This window comes from Colletotrichum chrysophilum, assembly GCF_026319265.1.
Source record: "Colletotrichum chrysophilum strain AFK26 chromosome Unknown scaffold_72, whole genome shotgun sequence".
In the NCBI taxonomy this organism is placed as follows: Eukaryota; Fungi; Ascomycota; class Sordariomycetes; order Glomerellales; family Glomerellaceae; genus Colletotrichum; species Colletotrichum chrysophilum.
The window spans coordinates 100,401-113,712 of record NW_026517359.1 but is presented as its reverse complement, the minus strand read 5'-3'; the positions used below and the strand labels follow the sequence as shown (position 1 = coordinate 113,712).

General features: G+C 51.6%; 4 protein-coding genes across 4 annotated transcripts; 3 read left to right on the top strand and 1 right to left on the bottom strand.

The window, feature by feature from the left end:
- Positions 1-415: 415 nt before the first annotated feature.
- On the top strand, positions 416-1,837 carry COL26b_008323 (uncharacterized protein; the record flags this gene model as incomplete). The annotated part of the gene is made up of 1 exon (XM_053181086.1): positions 416-1,837. The coding sequence occupies one exon, from the start codon at positions 416-418 to the stop codon at positions 1,835-1,837; it is 1,422 nt and encodes a 473-aa protein (XP_053034968.1).
- A 416-nt stretch (positions 1,838-2,253) lies between these two features.
- COL26b_008322 (uncharacterized protein) lies at positions 2,254-3,725 on the top strand (the record flags this gene model as incomplete). The annotated part of the gene is made up of 3 exons (XM_053181085.1): positions 2,254-2,415; positions 2,526-3,537; positions 3,577-3,725. The coding sequence occupies 3 exons, from the start codon at positions 2,254-2,256 to the stop codon at positions 3,723-3,725; spliced, it is 1,323 nt and encodes a 440-aa protein (XP_053034967.1).
- A 5,627-nt stretch (positions 3,726-9,352) lies between these two features.
- Positions 9,353-10,987, top strand: COL26b_008321 (uncharacterized protein; the record flags this gene model as incomplete). Its single annotated transcript, XM_053181084.1, has 3 exons — positions 9,353-10,059; positions 10,116-10,168; positions 10,227-10,987. The coding sequence occupies 3 exons, from the start codon at positions 9,353-9,355 to the stop codon at positions 10,985-10,987; spliced, it is 1,521 nt and encodes a 506-aa protein (XP_053034966.1).
- A 338-nt stretch (positions 10,988-11,325) lies between these two features.
- On the bottom strand, positions 11,326-12,935 carry COL26b_008320 (uncharacterized protein; the record flags this gene model as incomplete). The annotated part of the gene is made up of 2 exons (XM_053181083.1): positions 11,326-12,067; positions 12,259-12,935. 2 exons carry the CDS (start codon positions 12,933-12,935, stop codon positions 11,326-11,328), a joined length of 1,419 nt encoding a protein of 472 aa, XP_053034965.1.
- Positions 12,936-13,312: the final 377 nt, after the last annotated feature.

The window sequence follows — 13,312 nt, the reverse complement described above, 5'->3', positions numbered from 1 at the left end:
TTCTCCGCGTAGAAAGAGCGGGCGCGGTTCATCGCATGTGTAGGGATGATGCCGGTCGAGCCGGCTGCCACTTTGCGTTTGATCGCCATGTTACTGAGTCGTTGTCTCCTGATAAAGAGCAAAGCCACAAGTCAGGCGACTTAATCCCACTCTGCAACCAACATAAAAAAGCCTTGGCATCATCTAATAGCAGGCGATTCTCATGCTCGGTTACAGCAAGTTTGAGAGAGAGTTTGCATTGAATGCAGCGCCACTGGATATCAAAGTCTACTCAATTCATTATTGGCATGGACGGTAGTTTTCAGTCCAACTCTCCCCGCCGTTCCCTCTTCGAATCGACGTCTTCCCAACTAGCTCACTCGCAGGTACAGCAACGTCAATCAGCTTAGAATCATCACCATCAACACAACCAACCATGCGCCGCGTACCTGTACAGAAGAGGCCAAACGCCACACGCCTCGTTCAAAGTCAAGGTCTCGTCTTCGCCGACCTCGTCACACCAGGCGGAACAGAACCATACTGGCCCGATGATCGCTACTATTCCTTCACCTCTGAGGAGGTGGCCTTGCTGGAGGCCGCATCCAAGGATGTCTTTGCAATGTGCTGTGAGGCGGTAGACTATCTCGTGGAGCACAAAGAAATTATTACGGACAAGATGGCAGTTCCCGCGTACACACTCAAGCAAATCGTCGATTCGTGGGATCGAGAGCCTGCTTGGGGAAGCATCTACGGTCGCTTCGACGTGTGCTTCGGCGGTCTGGATCACCCTGATCCGAGGCTTCGCGTACCAAAGTTCTATGAATTCAATGCGGATACGCCGACATCCTTGATCGAAGCAGCGTCAATTCAGTGGCTTTGGTTAGAGCAAACAGGCCACGGCAACGACCAGTTCAACCACATTACCGAGTCACTCATCGAGGGCTGGAAGCGTAATTTGAAGCTCGTCGAGGAACAGCTGGGCTTCAAACCCACCGTGCACTTTGCCGTGGGAGAAGGCGAGCCGACCTGCGAGGATGCATCAAACACAATGCTTCTTATGGACACATGTCAGCAAGCAGGATGGCTGACGAAGGCCATCACGGTGGAGGAAATCAGCCTGTCCAAAGTCGACGGCCGCTTCTACGACAAGCAGGGAGAGCACATTGACGTTATTTTCAAGTTGTACCCATGGGAGTACATGGTGGTGCAGAAGTTTGGAGAGGCGTGTTTCAAGGACATGGAGAACATCGGAAAACGGGACGCGACGGGGCAGTACATCGGCGGCACGATCTGGATCGAGGCGCCGTATAAGCTTGTGTGGAGCAACAAGGCACTCTTCGCTGTTCTTTGGGAGCTCTTCAAGGATGACCCGCGATCCAAGTGGTTGCTTCCTACTTACTTCGACAACGAGGTGCCTGCTACGCTAACAAGGTATGCGCGAAAGCCGATTTTCTCCCGCGAGGGAGCAGACGTGGTGCTGAAGACCGACGGAGAGGTGCTTCAGGACGCGTCTATGGGCTACTACGGATACGAGGGGTACGTGGTGCAGGAGCTGGCGCTGCCTCCTGACTTCAAGGATGAGCAGGGCCAGTCCAACTTTCCTGTCTTGGGACTTTGGTTTGTCGATGGCGACTGCGTGGGCATGGGTGTCCGCGAAGACAGAACGCCCATCACGACGAATGCCTCGGTGTTCATCCCCCACTCCATCTCGGATGGGCCCGTCAATTATGAGCGACATCCGGTCCCAGATGCAGACGAGATCGAATCGCAACTCCGGGTTGGCACATTTGAAGACGAATTTGGCCAGCACAAAGGAGATGAGCTTATAGATTACATAAAGAAGATCATCAACGTGTAAATACTGGGTGAGGAAGGAAGGCATTAGATGAGATTAGCGCATAGAGTTGAATGTCCCAGTCAGTCTACTCGTTTACCAACAATTTGAATATCTCGTGTCCCCAATAATCTAGCCCACTTTGAATACACGTCACAGTAGCGATGCGTGAGCCACAATACACGGCCGAAACTCGATCCAACTGGGCCACCTCGGGCCGGACCGGCGAGACTCCACAGTCGGCATCCCACACCGTAGCGCCGCCGATCCCCGCACTATCATCTCAGTTTCTCGACCGCCTTTCTTCCAACACTACTCTTTCAACCCGCAAGTCCCCCCGTGTGTGTATCTCGAGAAGTTTTCTCTGTTCCGCATTCTCAAGGAATCCAACACAACCCTGCGTATTTCAAGGGTTGAAGCCAAGCTACTCTCTGTTGGCAATGTCATCGCCAAGCGCCCAGAACAACTCCGACCTCGGAATGCCGCGCGAAGCTACGTCAACCAATTTTGAGCTGGAGAGCGGGCAACAAGCACCTCCTTCAGATGCTCCAAGTCTACGAAATACCAGGTCAGCAGACATTGAGAACAGGATTTCATCTTGGGTATGCGTCCTGGGAGCCTTCATATTCCTGCTGCCATCCTATGGTGAGTCTAATTCCTACGATCTTCGAAAAAGAATTCTGTTGAATACATCATTTCAGGATTTCCCCAGGCTATCGGCACAGTCCAAGCCTATCTCCAAGAACACCAGCTTTCAGGATACTCGGCTCGCGATATCGGTTGGGTGACGGGCCTCTACACCGCCCTGACACTTTTCCTCGGAATCCAGGCAGGCCCCATAGTTGATCGTTATGGGACCGAAGTGCTAGCGCCTCTTTCTACGGCTCTTACTCTTCCAACTTTCTTCCTCCTGGCCGAATGCAAGTGTTACTGGCAGTTCATGCTCTGCCTCGGCATCTACGGCGGCATCGGCGGTGCGCTAGCATCGACGGTCGCCGTGTCCGTCGTAGGCAAGATATTCACGAGACTGCGCGGCCTCGCCATAGGTCTAGCACTCACCGGTTCTGCGCTAGGTGGTGTGGTCTTCCCATTTCTTCTGCGAGAGCTATTTCCCAAATGGGGCTGGGCCTGGTCGATGCGGTTCGTCGGCTTCACCATCGCAGGGGTCATGATCCCAGGGACTCTATGCTTCATCCCCTTCGCGAAGCTCTCACGAACCCACCATCACACGCAACTCGTCGTCCCTTCACAGCCATCTGCGGACCCTGCTGCCCCCACCCCGAGACACCGCGCCGCAAGCGCCACCATCAACTTCGCCGCCTTCCGCGTCCCCGCATTCTCACTCATTGCAGCGGCCTTCTTCCTTCTCGAGTTCGTCATATTCGGCATCTCGGGCATCTTTCCCACATTGGCAAATTGGGCCGGGTATCCCGCGGACACGGGGTACAATATCGTGGCCATCGTCAACGGCTGCGGCTGTATCAGCAGAATCGGGGCCGGATTCCTCGGCGACAAGCTCGGGCACTACAATGTTCTGTTCACGAGCACATGTGTGACTATCGTCTGTGTCGCAGTCACTATACTCCCTTTCGGCACGACGCATATCCAGGCCCTCTATGTATTTGCGGTTCTTTGGGGCTTAAGCTCGGGGGTGTTCTCAGCCTTGATTCCCGCATGCATGGGCAAGACGTGCCAGACCAAGGACTATGGTCGATGTTTTGGAAGTATGAATTTCACTGTAAGCTTTGCTCTCTTGATAACAGTCCCCATTGGAGGTCAGATATTGGAAAGTATTGGCGGCATGGCACTGGCTGGCTTGTACGTCGGAGTTCTCTGCATGGCGGGCGGTTGCATCCTTGCTTCTAGATCCCTGCTGGTCCAGTCATGGTTGGACTACAAGATCAGGATTTGACCGTGTCCAAAGATGGACGCAAAGCATCCGATGACTTTGTCTACGACGGCCTACTTTCTGTGATAGGAGATGTCTATTAGATGATGTAAACTAAGTAGCGAGCTCTGCTGACAATGTCGGACTCGCAATGTGGGAGACATTCATGGCTTCGATATCAATGCTGAAGACAAATTGAAAATTCATCAATATACCAGCTGCGGTTTCCTCGAATAATCTAGCTAGCCACGTTGGGCTGTCAGGGCGACAGTAATCCCTAGGCCGCCTTTGGATGTTATGGCTTGTTAGGCCAATAAGCGAAATGTTCCAAAACTTAGATCCAATGAGATAACTCTTGAGTGGGTACGTGGAGCCCCTCTCACAACAAGTGTTCTAGTATCTCTGCCGGTAAATGTAACAACGTCGAGAGCCGACTTCTTTCAATATCGCACCTTCTAAGGATTGAACATTACTTCCAATTATTAGGATGGCGCAAAGGCTCAAGGCTCTCGTACTCACCAACTCGGAGTACGGCCAAAGCCAACATATTCCTGGCAATATTTTACACGTTGATGGGCACAGCCCCTGACGTCGAGATCCACCTAGCCTCCTTCGCACCCATCAAAGCTGCGGTAGCCGCTGCATCTGAACTCGGTATGGAAGCTCATCCGAACGCCAAGCCGATCAACTTTCACGAGATTTACGGTACGAACTACTTCAAGGCCTTGCTCTCCCCTGACGTGGGAGGCAGACGATTGCTTGAGATTGCGCCGAGCTTCCGGACAATGCCCACTGTCTTGCGGGTCGTCGCCTGGGCTGCCACGCCGTACACTGGGCCGGAAATGGTGCAGAACTGTAATAAGATTCGATGGATCATTGAAGAGGTGGAGCCAGATTTGACTCCAGTCTGATGGACAACATGTTTACACCAAGGTTGACTTTGGCTCGGCACATGGGCATCAAGTGGGTGATCATGTCACCCAACACCCTTAAACACCTTCCATTGCCGTTACAACCTAAAGCAGCTTTCTTCCGGAAGTATCCATGGTAAGAGACTGGCCCTTTCCAAATCAACAACAAACATTTTTTGGCTAAGGATAGTGTTGGGACCGCCCCTCCCCTTCCCAATACCATGGCACCCAATCCCACTGAACGTGCTATACGTGTTCATTCTCATATTCTTCATGATATTCAACAGTCACGCGCGCAGGGCACGGGATTATGTGACTGAGAAGACCGGAGCTAAGGTCTTTAATCAGCGAGAGTTCAGTAATTCGCAGCCGGACTTGAAGATGCTTATGGCGAGCAGCCCAGAGTTCGACTTCCCAGTTGAACACAAGCCAGATAATGTCATCCCCTATGGCCTCATCATGCGACCAGTCCCGCCAGTCGCGCAGGTTGATCCTGAGCTGCACACCTGGCTCGTCCGAGGACCGACTGTGTTCGTCAATCTGGGAACATTATCTGGGACCTCAGAAGACCAGGCTGTTGAAATGTCCCAGGCCATACGTTTGCTTCTCGCTGGTTGGCGTGAGAAGGGTGAGGGCGGAAGGCTTCAAATCCTGTGGAAGCCGAAGCAGACCCTACGGGTATGTTGAGTACGACATTCACGAGAATGGCTGTCGTCTTGAGGGCTTCTTGGGAAGTGAGTTTTACAACGACACTATAAGAGTTGTGAAGTGTGTAGAGGCAGAGCCGTATGCTGTTCTGCAGACGGGAAACATCATTTGCTCGGTCATCCCTGGTGGAGCGGACTCGTTTTTGGGAAGCACTTTGGTGGAGAACAGTTCCAAGTTTTCGCAAAGAGTAGCAAAGCTAACATGAAATGATGAAACACTGGCGTTCCTCAGGTTGTACTATCTGTCTGGGCGGATACTCACGACTTTGCTCAACGGGTTGAATATCTGGGTATCGGAAAATGGGGTAGCCCGACTACAGCACCAGGATACCGTGCCGAGGAGCTTATAGAGATCAAAAGAGCTGGTGAATCAAATACTTCAGTTGAGAGAGGGTCGAGACGTGGCTGCGAAGCATATTGTTGAAAACATCTAGGTCTGTTCAAACGTAAACATAAGTGAGGAAGTCATTGTACGTTTGCTTTTCCTGACGCACCCGCTTTTCAGTGGCCACGTTTGGTTGAAGTACACAACAAATTTAGTAGTAGAGTTGGAGTGTAAATAAAATAGCGTTTTCGAATAATCTGAAAAATAGTCATTGAGAAGACAAGACCGTTCTTCCCCTATTCCTCTTTATGGTCGTCGAATTTGTTTTCTCGCAACTTGCGCAACATAGAGATTGAAAAGAAGCCTTTTCCAAATTATCTTGCCTGAGCCACTCTCCCTCTCTATTGCCGCTGTGTTCGTCACTCCCCTTATCGTTTGCCTTTCCGATGTACTGGACGCGTCAATCGGGGCGCAAAACTTCGTGCCCCACTGACTCCTCTAATGGGTGTTTGTATCCAGCAGGCATTCACCTCCTTCCAATTTCATAGAAAGCCACTAAATGACGTGAAAAGCCCACTAAAGCTGAGGTCTTGGCTTCGAACAGCATGCCAAGGTACGGGCTTGGTAGCAGCCAAAGGAGTTGCTCCCAGTCTTTCCATCCAGAGACGATTAGAACGTAACAACCCGAAATGCCCAATCCGAGTATTGCGGCCGCTGCTTTTGCGTTGGCTACTTGGGATTTATTGTCTATCAATGGAATGAGTAGGCCCATAAGACAAATAATATAGGCGATTATGAGAAATATAGCCGTCAAGATAATGGCAAGGTTGTTGCCTTGGACCCACGGGCTGTAAGACATGCCGGCAGCCCATAGCCACGATGTCGCTGCGCCGGACAGGATTATGAGAAGCACCCCAAGTGAGTGCGGAGAGTCTTTTGCAGTTGCCATCTTCAAGTTTGAGTCGTTCTCCGCAAGGTTGGTGATGGAGGCTTTACCGAAGCCTTCAGTTAAGTAAGTGTTCCGAATCCTTTGGGATACAGACGAAACAGTTATGGCTGCTATCAAAACCGAATTCATGAAATGTTTGCTCTGTTGGGAGAGATAACACGAGGAACCACGTTCTACAACGAATGTTTTAAGTAAGTAAAGTTATCGAGTGTACGGCGAAAGATGAGAATGAGACAGAGAAGTGGAGGCATACATGTGGAGGCATGTATGTGGACTTTATATGCATTCCCATGCGCTCTCCTGGTGCGCAATGAAGTTGGAAAGTTTGTGAGCCACCATACACCCTGATGTCGAATGACACAATTCAGCACGGTACTCTTCGAGAAACTCAAGGTCGCTCGCGTAATTCTGAAAATGTTCATGCCACTCGCGAATATGACACAGCTTTTGCGAATGAATCATGTGTATTACATGTTCCTAGCATAGCACTTTCTGAATTCAGGTTTTCCGGCTCTCAATGCCCGGGCACACTAACAGTGTACTCGCTCTGATTATTTTTCATCCTACTTTCTGTAAACTGTCTTGTCGTACTTCATCATTGCGTCTTTATTTTCGCTGCCCTCATGGGCTCTCTAATATCCGCTATGGTCGGTGCAGTTGCTCGAATGATCAGAAGTGCCCCACTTAGACGGAGCAGAAGCTCTTTCTAAATATCATTAGGCCCCATGCAGTCTGAAACCCGTATTTATCTTTGTCTAATTTTAATGGCAATGCTCTCCGTCTTCATCTCTGCAGTGTTCCACAAGGCTGTACAGAGATATGCGAGCATCACTACGACTACTACTGAATGCTCCAATGCCGAGTTGATGTTTCTAAATGCAATGAGATTGGAGCTGCAAAACCGGTTCCATTAATCCTTCTTGCCTTCTAACTTTTCTTCTTCGCAGTTTGCCGCCTGGAGGCGCACCTTAGCCCGAGTTGAACATTGATGCACTTACCGAATTTAACTAGAACGAGGGGAACAAAAAAGTGAGTATCAAGCCCTACATGCATCTTTTGATTGAATGTTATCAAAACCGAGGATCTAGGGCGATATTTCTCTCCGTGTCACGCGATAGCTGTGAACGCGTGGCGTGGATATCCGTAAGTCCGTAAGTCCGTTAAACCCCTAGGCCCCTGTTCGGGTCACGTCCTGCAAGATCTCATCCACTATGACTGCTCTTACGTTGCCCTTGCCATTGATGTCACTCATCGTAAGCGTCGTCAACATTGAGGGTAATTGTGAGGGGCCAAAATGTCGGAACCAGTCTTTGGGGGTCACTGGGGTGATGCGTTGTCACATTTGGCCTGGTTCAACATGCGTCTTTGATGTTGCGAAAGATTAACTTTACGATAAGATAATTGACTTCTAATACGTCTTGGCACTATCACAAAGTTTAACCTTCTTTTGATTGACATCTCAGAGGTCATACGCATTTTACTTGGCAGGCACGAAGCACGTGCATCTGGAGCCACAATCGCGACCTTTGCGAGATGCAGATCGCTCTGGACGAACTCGTTGGGATGGATATTACGAATCCCATGGAGTCTTCTCTCTTCTAGAACATGCACGACTGGATCGGTAATACGGTAGTTCGGACAGGAATTCCGGGGATTCCCGCGCGCCACAGAACATCCCGGTCCGGGACTCTAGGGCGGGTCCGGCGAACTGCCGAAGCGGGTCTTTACCGACCTGATTCCACCCGCATCCACGCCAATACCACGCTTCTCCCGCCGGATGATGACGATGCATTTTAGCCAGCCACGAACCGAAGAACCACTTTCAGTCAGCGCTGACGAGTGTGGGGGCGTTCGAATGTTTCGAACCACAATTGCAAGCTGCCAAGAAGGAAGAGTAAACATGATCCGAGCCTGCCGGAAAACATCACAAGATGAACCAGGAGCGTGGTGAAAGAAACCAAACCGCCTTACATCCGAGGAGAAGTAATACGGATCTCTGCTTCAGGAATAGGTTCTTTTGTTTGATTGGTCGGATTATGAAAAAACTGACTGTCGAATCCAACAAGCTTACTCTCTCGAGCAGTAAGACGGCGCGTCATCCTAAATCCGAATGGGTGCCTAGAGGTTAAGTTATGCTTTGGCCGCTAATGATAACCAGGAATGATTAGAGGAACCTGTACGCAACCCAGAATAAAGTGCCCGTTCGTCGCATTTGAAATCTCCATTTGTGGAGATACAAGCTAAAGCCTGCCTCCGAGCTACCCACCAAGAAGCATGAGAGCATCGGCGGTCACGATGTCAGGTACCCACCTAAACGTCTTTCTGGGCCCATGGTGGTGTCCTCCCGGGTATTCCATGACCGCATCTTCCGCCTTTCTACAACGATGCTATCCGATGGCAGCTCTCTGGATCCCCACCCGATGGCAAAAAACGCCGGGCACATGATGGAGCTAGGAAGTGGTTGGCATTTCTCAAGGAATCTCACCCAATGCTGAGCGTTCGCTAGTTCAGGCATGCCGGAAGGCGCCGGATTGGCACGCTCGGATATCCACATAGCTCTACGGCTGCCCAAAGTACCAATTCAAATTCTGAATCTTGATAATACGAGCATCAGCAAACAATGGTGTGGGGATGACGTTACTCCGAGAAAGTATTTAAACAGGTCAACGGCCCCGTTGATGCTCAGTCACATTTCATCGTCCGACTGCAGTGAGAGAAGGCTTTTTTGAAGGAAAACCCGGCAACAGGCTTCACTCAACATGCATACCTTCAACTTGGTAGCGTCTCTAGCGGCCTCTGTCGGTCTGGCCAGCGCTTCGTCGGTCCTCCTACAGGGCGGCACTATCGTCGACTTCGATGACCAGACCAACTCGCTCAACGTCGTCCGCAACGGCTCCCTCCTAATCACCGACGACCGGATCACGGCTATCTACACCGCCGAGGAGGCTGCAAACCAGCCCGTCAGTGGTAACGACACGCAGGTTGTGGACGTGACCAACAAGATTATCACTCCCGGCTTCGTCGACACTCATCGCCACGGATGGCAGACTGCCTTCAAGACTATTGGTTCTAACACGTCCCTCGCTGAGTACTTCACCCGCTACGGAGAATATGCCGCTGCTGGCCTTCTCAGTGCCGACGATGTCTACATCGGCCAGTTGACAGGGCTTTATGAGGCTCTCAATGCTGGTGTCACTACGACTCTCGACCACGCTCACCATACGTGGTCCAACGCCACAGCAGAGGCCGGACTGAAAGGCAGCATCGACAGCGGTGCAAGAGTCTTCTGGTCTTATGCCTTCCATAACGTTACCAATTACACAGTCTCTGAGCAGCTTGCGAATTTCAGAGACATCGCAACTAGGGCCGAGTTTGATGGGTCTGCCACAAGCCTTGGCGTTGCCTGCGACTTCTTCGGTCCCGACCCGGTCCTTGACCAGGTCAATGCTGTCGTCGACCTTGCCAAGTAAGATTTCTCACCACGAGACTGAAGCCTCGAGGCATTTGCTAACATGCACTCAGGGAGTTCAACGTCTCGGTCATTACAACTCACAGTCTTCAGGGGCCTTGGGGCAGTAAGTTATCTATCAAACCTCCTCTCAAACAAGTCCAAGTCACTGACATCTCCTCTAGTTACCAACAGCCCTGAAGACCTTCATGCAGTCGGCGCCCTCAACACCAGCATCCCCGTCGTCTTCTCTCACGCTTCATTCTTGACCTACCGCGGCGCCTCTCTCCTCCGCTCCACAAACCAGTACATCTCCATCACCCCAGAATCCGAGATGCACTACGGCCACACCCACCCCAACAGCCACCTGATTCAGGACCAAGCCGCCATCGGCGTCGACACCCACTTCACCTTCTCCACCGACATCCTCACCCAGGCTCGTCTCTGGCTGCAGAGCACCCGCCGCTTGCTCTACCAGCAGGTCCTGGCCCACTGGAAGGTCCCGACCTCCACACCCATGACCGCTAATCAGGCCTTCCTCATGGCCACCCGCAATGGCGGCCTCGCCCTGCGCCGTCCCGACCTGGGCGTCATCGCAAAGGGTGCCAAGGCGGATGTTGTTGTATGGGACGGTGAGAGCCCTGCGCTGCTTGGCTGGATCGACCCTGTCGCTGCAGTCATTCTTCACGCCAGCGTTGGTGACATCCAGCACGTCCTTGTTGACGGAAAGTTTGTGAAGAAGGACCGCGAGCTAGTGGCTGCCAACTACTCTAGTGTCCGTACAGAGTTTCTGAATAGCGCGCGCAAGATCCAGGATACTTGGAGGAACATCCCATTCGAGGCTCTGGACGGGGCGTTCAGCGCGTCTGGCGCTGCTTATGAAGCTCCACTTGAGGTTGATGTTCTCACTGGTGAGCAGTCGGGATACGGAACGACGTTTGTCTAGTTCGTTCGGCAAAAAGAACACCAGCGTGTTACGTGCACATAGGACATAATGTTTAAATTATAATTAAAATTAATCCAAGATTTCGTAGTGACTCACTGAGGTGACTGCTGAAAGATCATGTATCATAATAATTTTGGGGCATAAGCCAAATTTGTATTTTGAGATTAATGTAATAGGTTTAAATGGTAGTTGTGCTGTTGAAGACACGAGTAGTCAAGGGGGGATGTGTTGAAACACTAATCCGTACCTTGCGAGCTGTACTCGGCATGGTAGAGGAAATCCGATACGCCCTCTCTACTGGTCCTCCTTCTACTCTTCACGAAAAGCCTCTGCCTTCTTTAGTTGCCGTTGACCATGCCAGGCTCCCTGCCGTTGATGTATTTCCAGAGTCTGCTTTCATTGGCCACCTTGTTCTTGTCGCCTTTGCGGAGGCCTCTGCCCTGGACCATGGCGGCATCAAGGAAGTGCTTGTTGCCCCAACCGTCCTTGCTCTCAACGACACCAGTCAAAGTGTCGTTAAGAGGGAGGATTCTGTCCAGGTAGTGCTGGTTAAGCAGGTGGCCCCACTTGCCCTTGTTCTTGAAGAGAAGTCCGCTGAAGTTGTTCTGTCTGGCGGTAACACCGAGAATGCTGCCAATGGCAGTTTCATGCGATTGACGCTTGTGGAGGTGGAACTTCTTGGAGTGGTTCTTGGCCTCCTTGGCCTGCTTGGAAATCAGAGACTTGAAGTGGGTGACACCCCATTCGGCGACAAAGTCACCGTCGTTGGCGTAGTGCTCAATATGTCCGACGACGTACTCGCCCTCGTCGATCTTGGGGTTGTTGAAGTGGTTGGCAGCGTTTCCAAAGGTGTAGATCTCAAGCTTCTTGAGGTCCTTGCGGGCGCAGTGGGAGAGGAGCCAGTCGAGGATGATGCTGCCCTCAAGGCCGCCCTGAGAGTGAAGAATGAGAACGACCCGATCCTTGACGGGATTGGTGAGAGCCCCGGCGATGAGAGCGTAGCACTCTCTGGTGTCGGTTGTGCCGAAGTAGAAGCATCTCTCCACGAGGCACTGGATGGTGTCGAAAATGATTCCAGCTCTGTCACAAATGTGTTAGACCGTGGATTTCTGATCGCCGGACTTCAAGTTACTCACGTCTTGTTGTGGACACCAGTGATGGGACGATGGAAGGTTCTCGACAGTCTGTTCAGGTTGCCCTGCAGCCAGTGGGAGCTTGTATCTTATCAGTACGATCATCGAATTGGTTTCGTTTGAAGATGGGCTGCTTACCCAACAGAGACACCGTTAAGGAAGATCCACTCCTCCTTCTCGTACTTGGCCCAGTTGTCGGATTCGGTGGTCCCGTGAGACTTGAGAATACCCTTCGTGACACCAGAGTTGAGAGGAATGCAGGCGAGGTAGTTGATGGTAACGAAGGCGATGGCGTAGGGCAGGACCGCGGTGAACGGGAAGGTTGCGATGAAAGGGAGAGACAAAAGAAAGGCGAGTTGAGTGGCGATCAGGACGGTGTGAGCAGCCAGACAGATGAGGTTTCCGACGGAGGGGTAGAGCTCGTCCATCTCACCAGAGGGGTAAAAAGGGTCGATGAAATGTTGGAACCTCTTCTGGAAGTAGGTGACGGCGCGGTTGACGGCGCCAAATCGAATCATGTGAGGGACCCAGGCCTGATCCAGAGCCGGGTAATTGGTTTTGAGGCGAGGCGGGTAGGCCAACGGGAACACGACGACAGGGAGCTTGTAAGCCTTCAGGATGAAGAGCTTCAAGTCATCCCACAGAAGCTGCCATGGTGGGGCTGTGTGGTATGCCGGCAGCTCGACTTCGACCTTCTCAACTTGCGTTTCACCATCCTTGTCGACGGAGGTGACCTCGATGGTCTCTTTGATGTTGTTGGTCTCCACGGTCTCGTAGACCTCGACGCTGTACGCCTGTGCTGCGGGTGAGGCCATGGTGATGTTGTCGTGATCTCGGATCACTGAGAGAACAACTGAAAACTGAACCAGATGAGATTGGGAGCCTGACCGAACACAAATAAGCTCCGTGGCAGAATCTCAGCTTATATCATGGACGAGCCGTTGGCATATGCTCCTTCTTCACATGCAGTTTCTTGTTTGTGATTATTGTCGTGAGACCTTTCGATACCGATCCCCGCAAGCAGGATTCCTTCCAACGCCCAACAAGAATTGAGTTCGAGTTGATGTCTCTCAATCACATGCAAAATGTTACCGTGTATGCGCAGAAAGTTTGTGAAACGTGAGACCAGATACTCGGTGATCGGCCAGTGTCATTTCTGAAGTCTTACCCTGATGGCCCAGTGGCGCCTGGC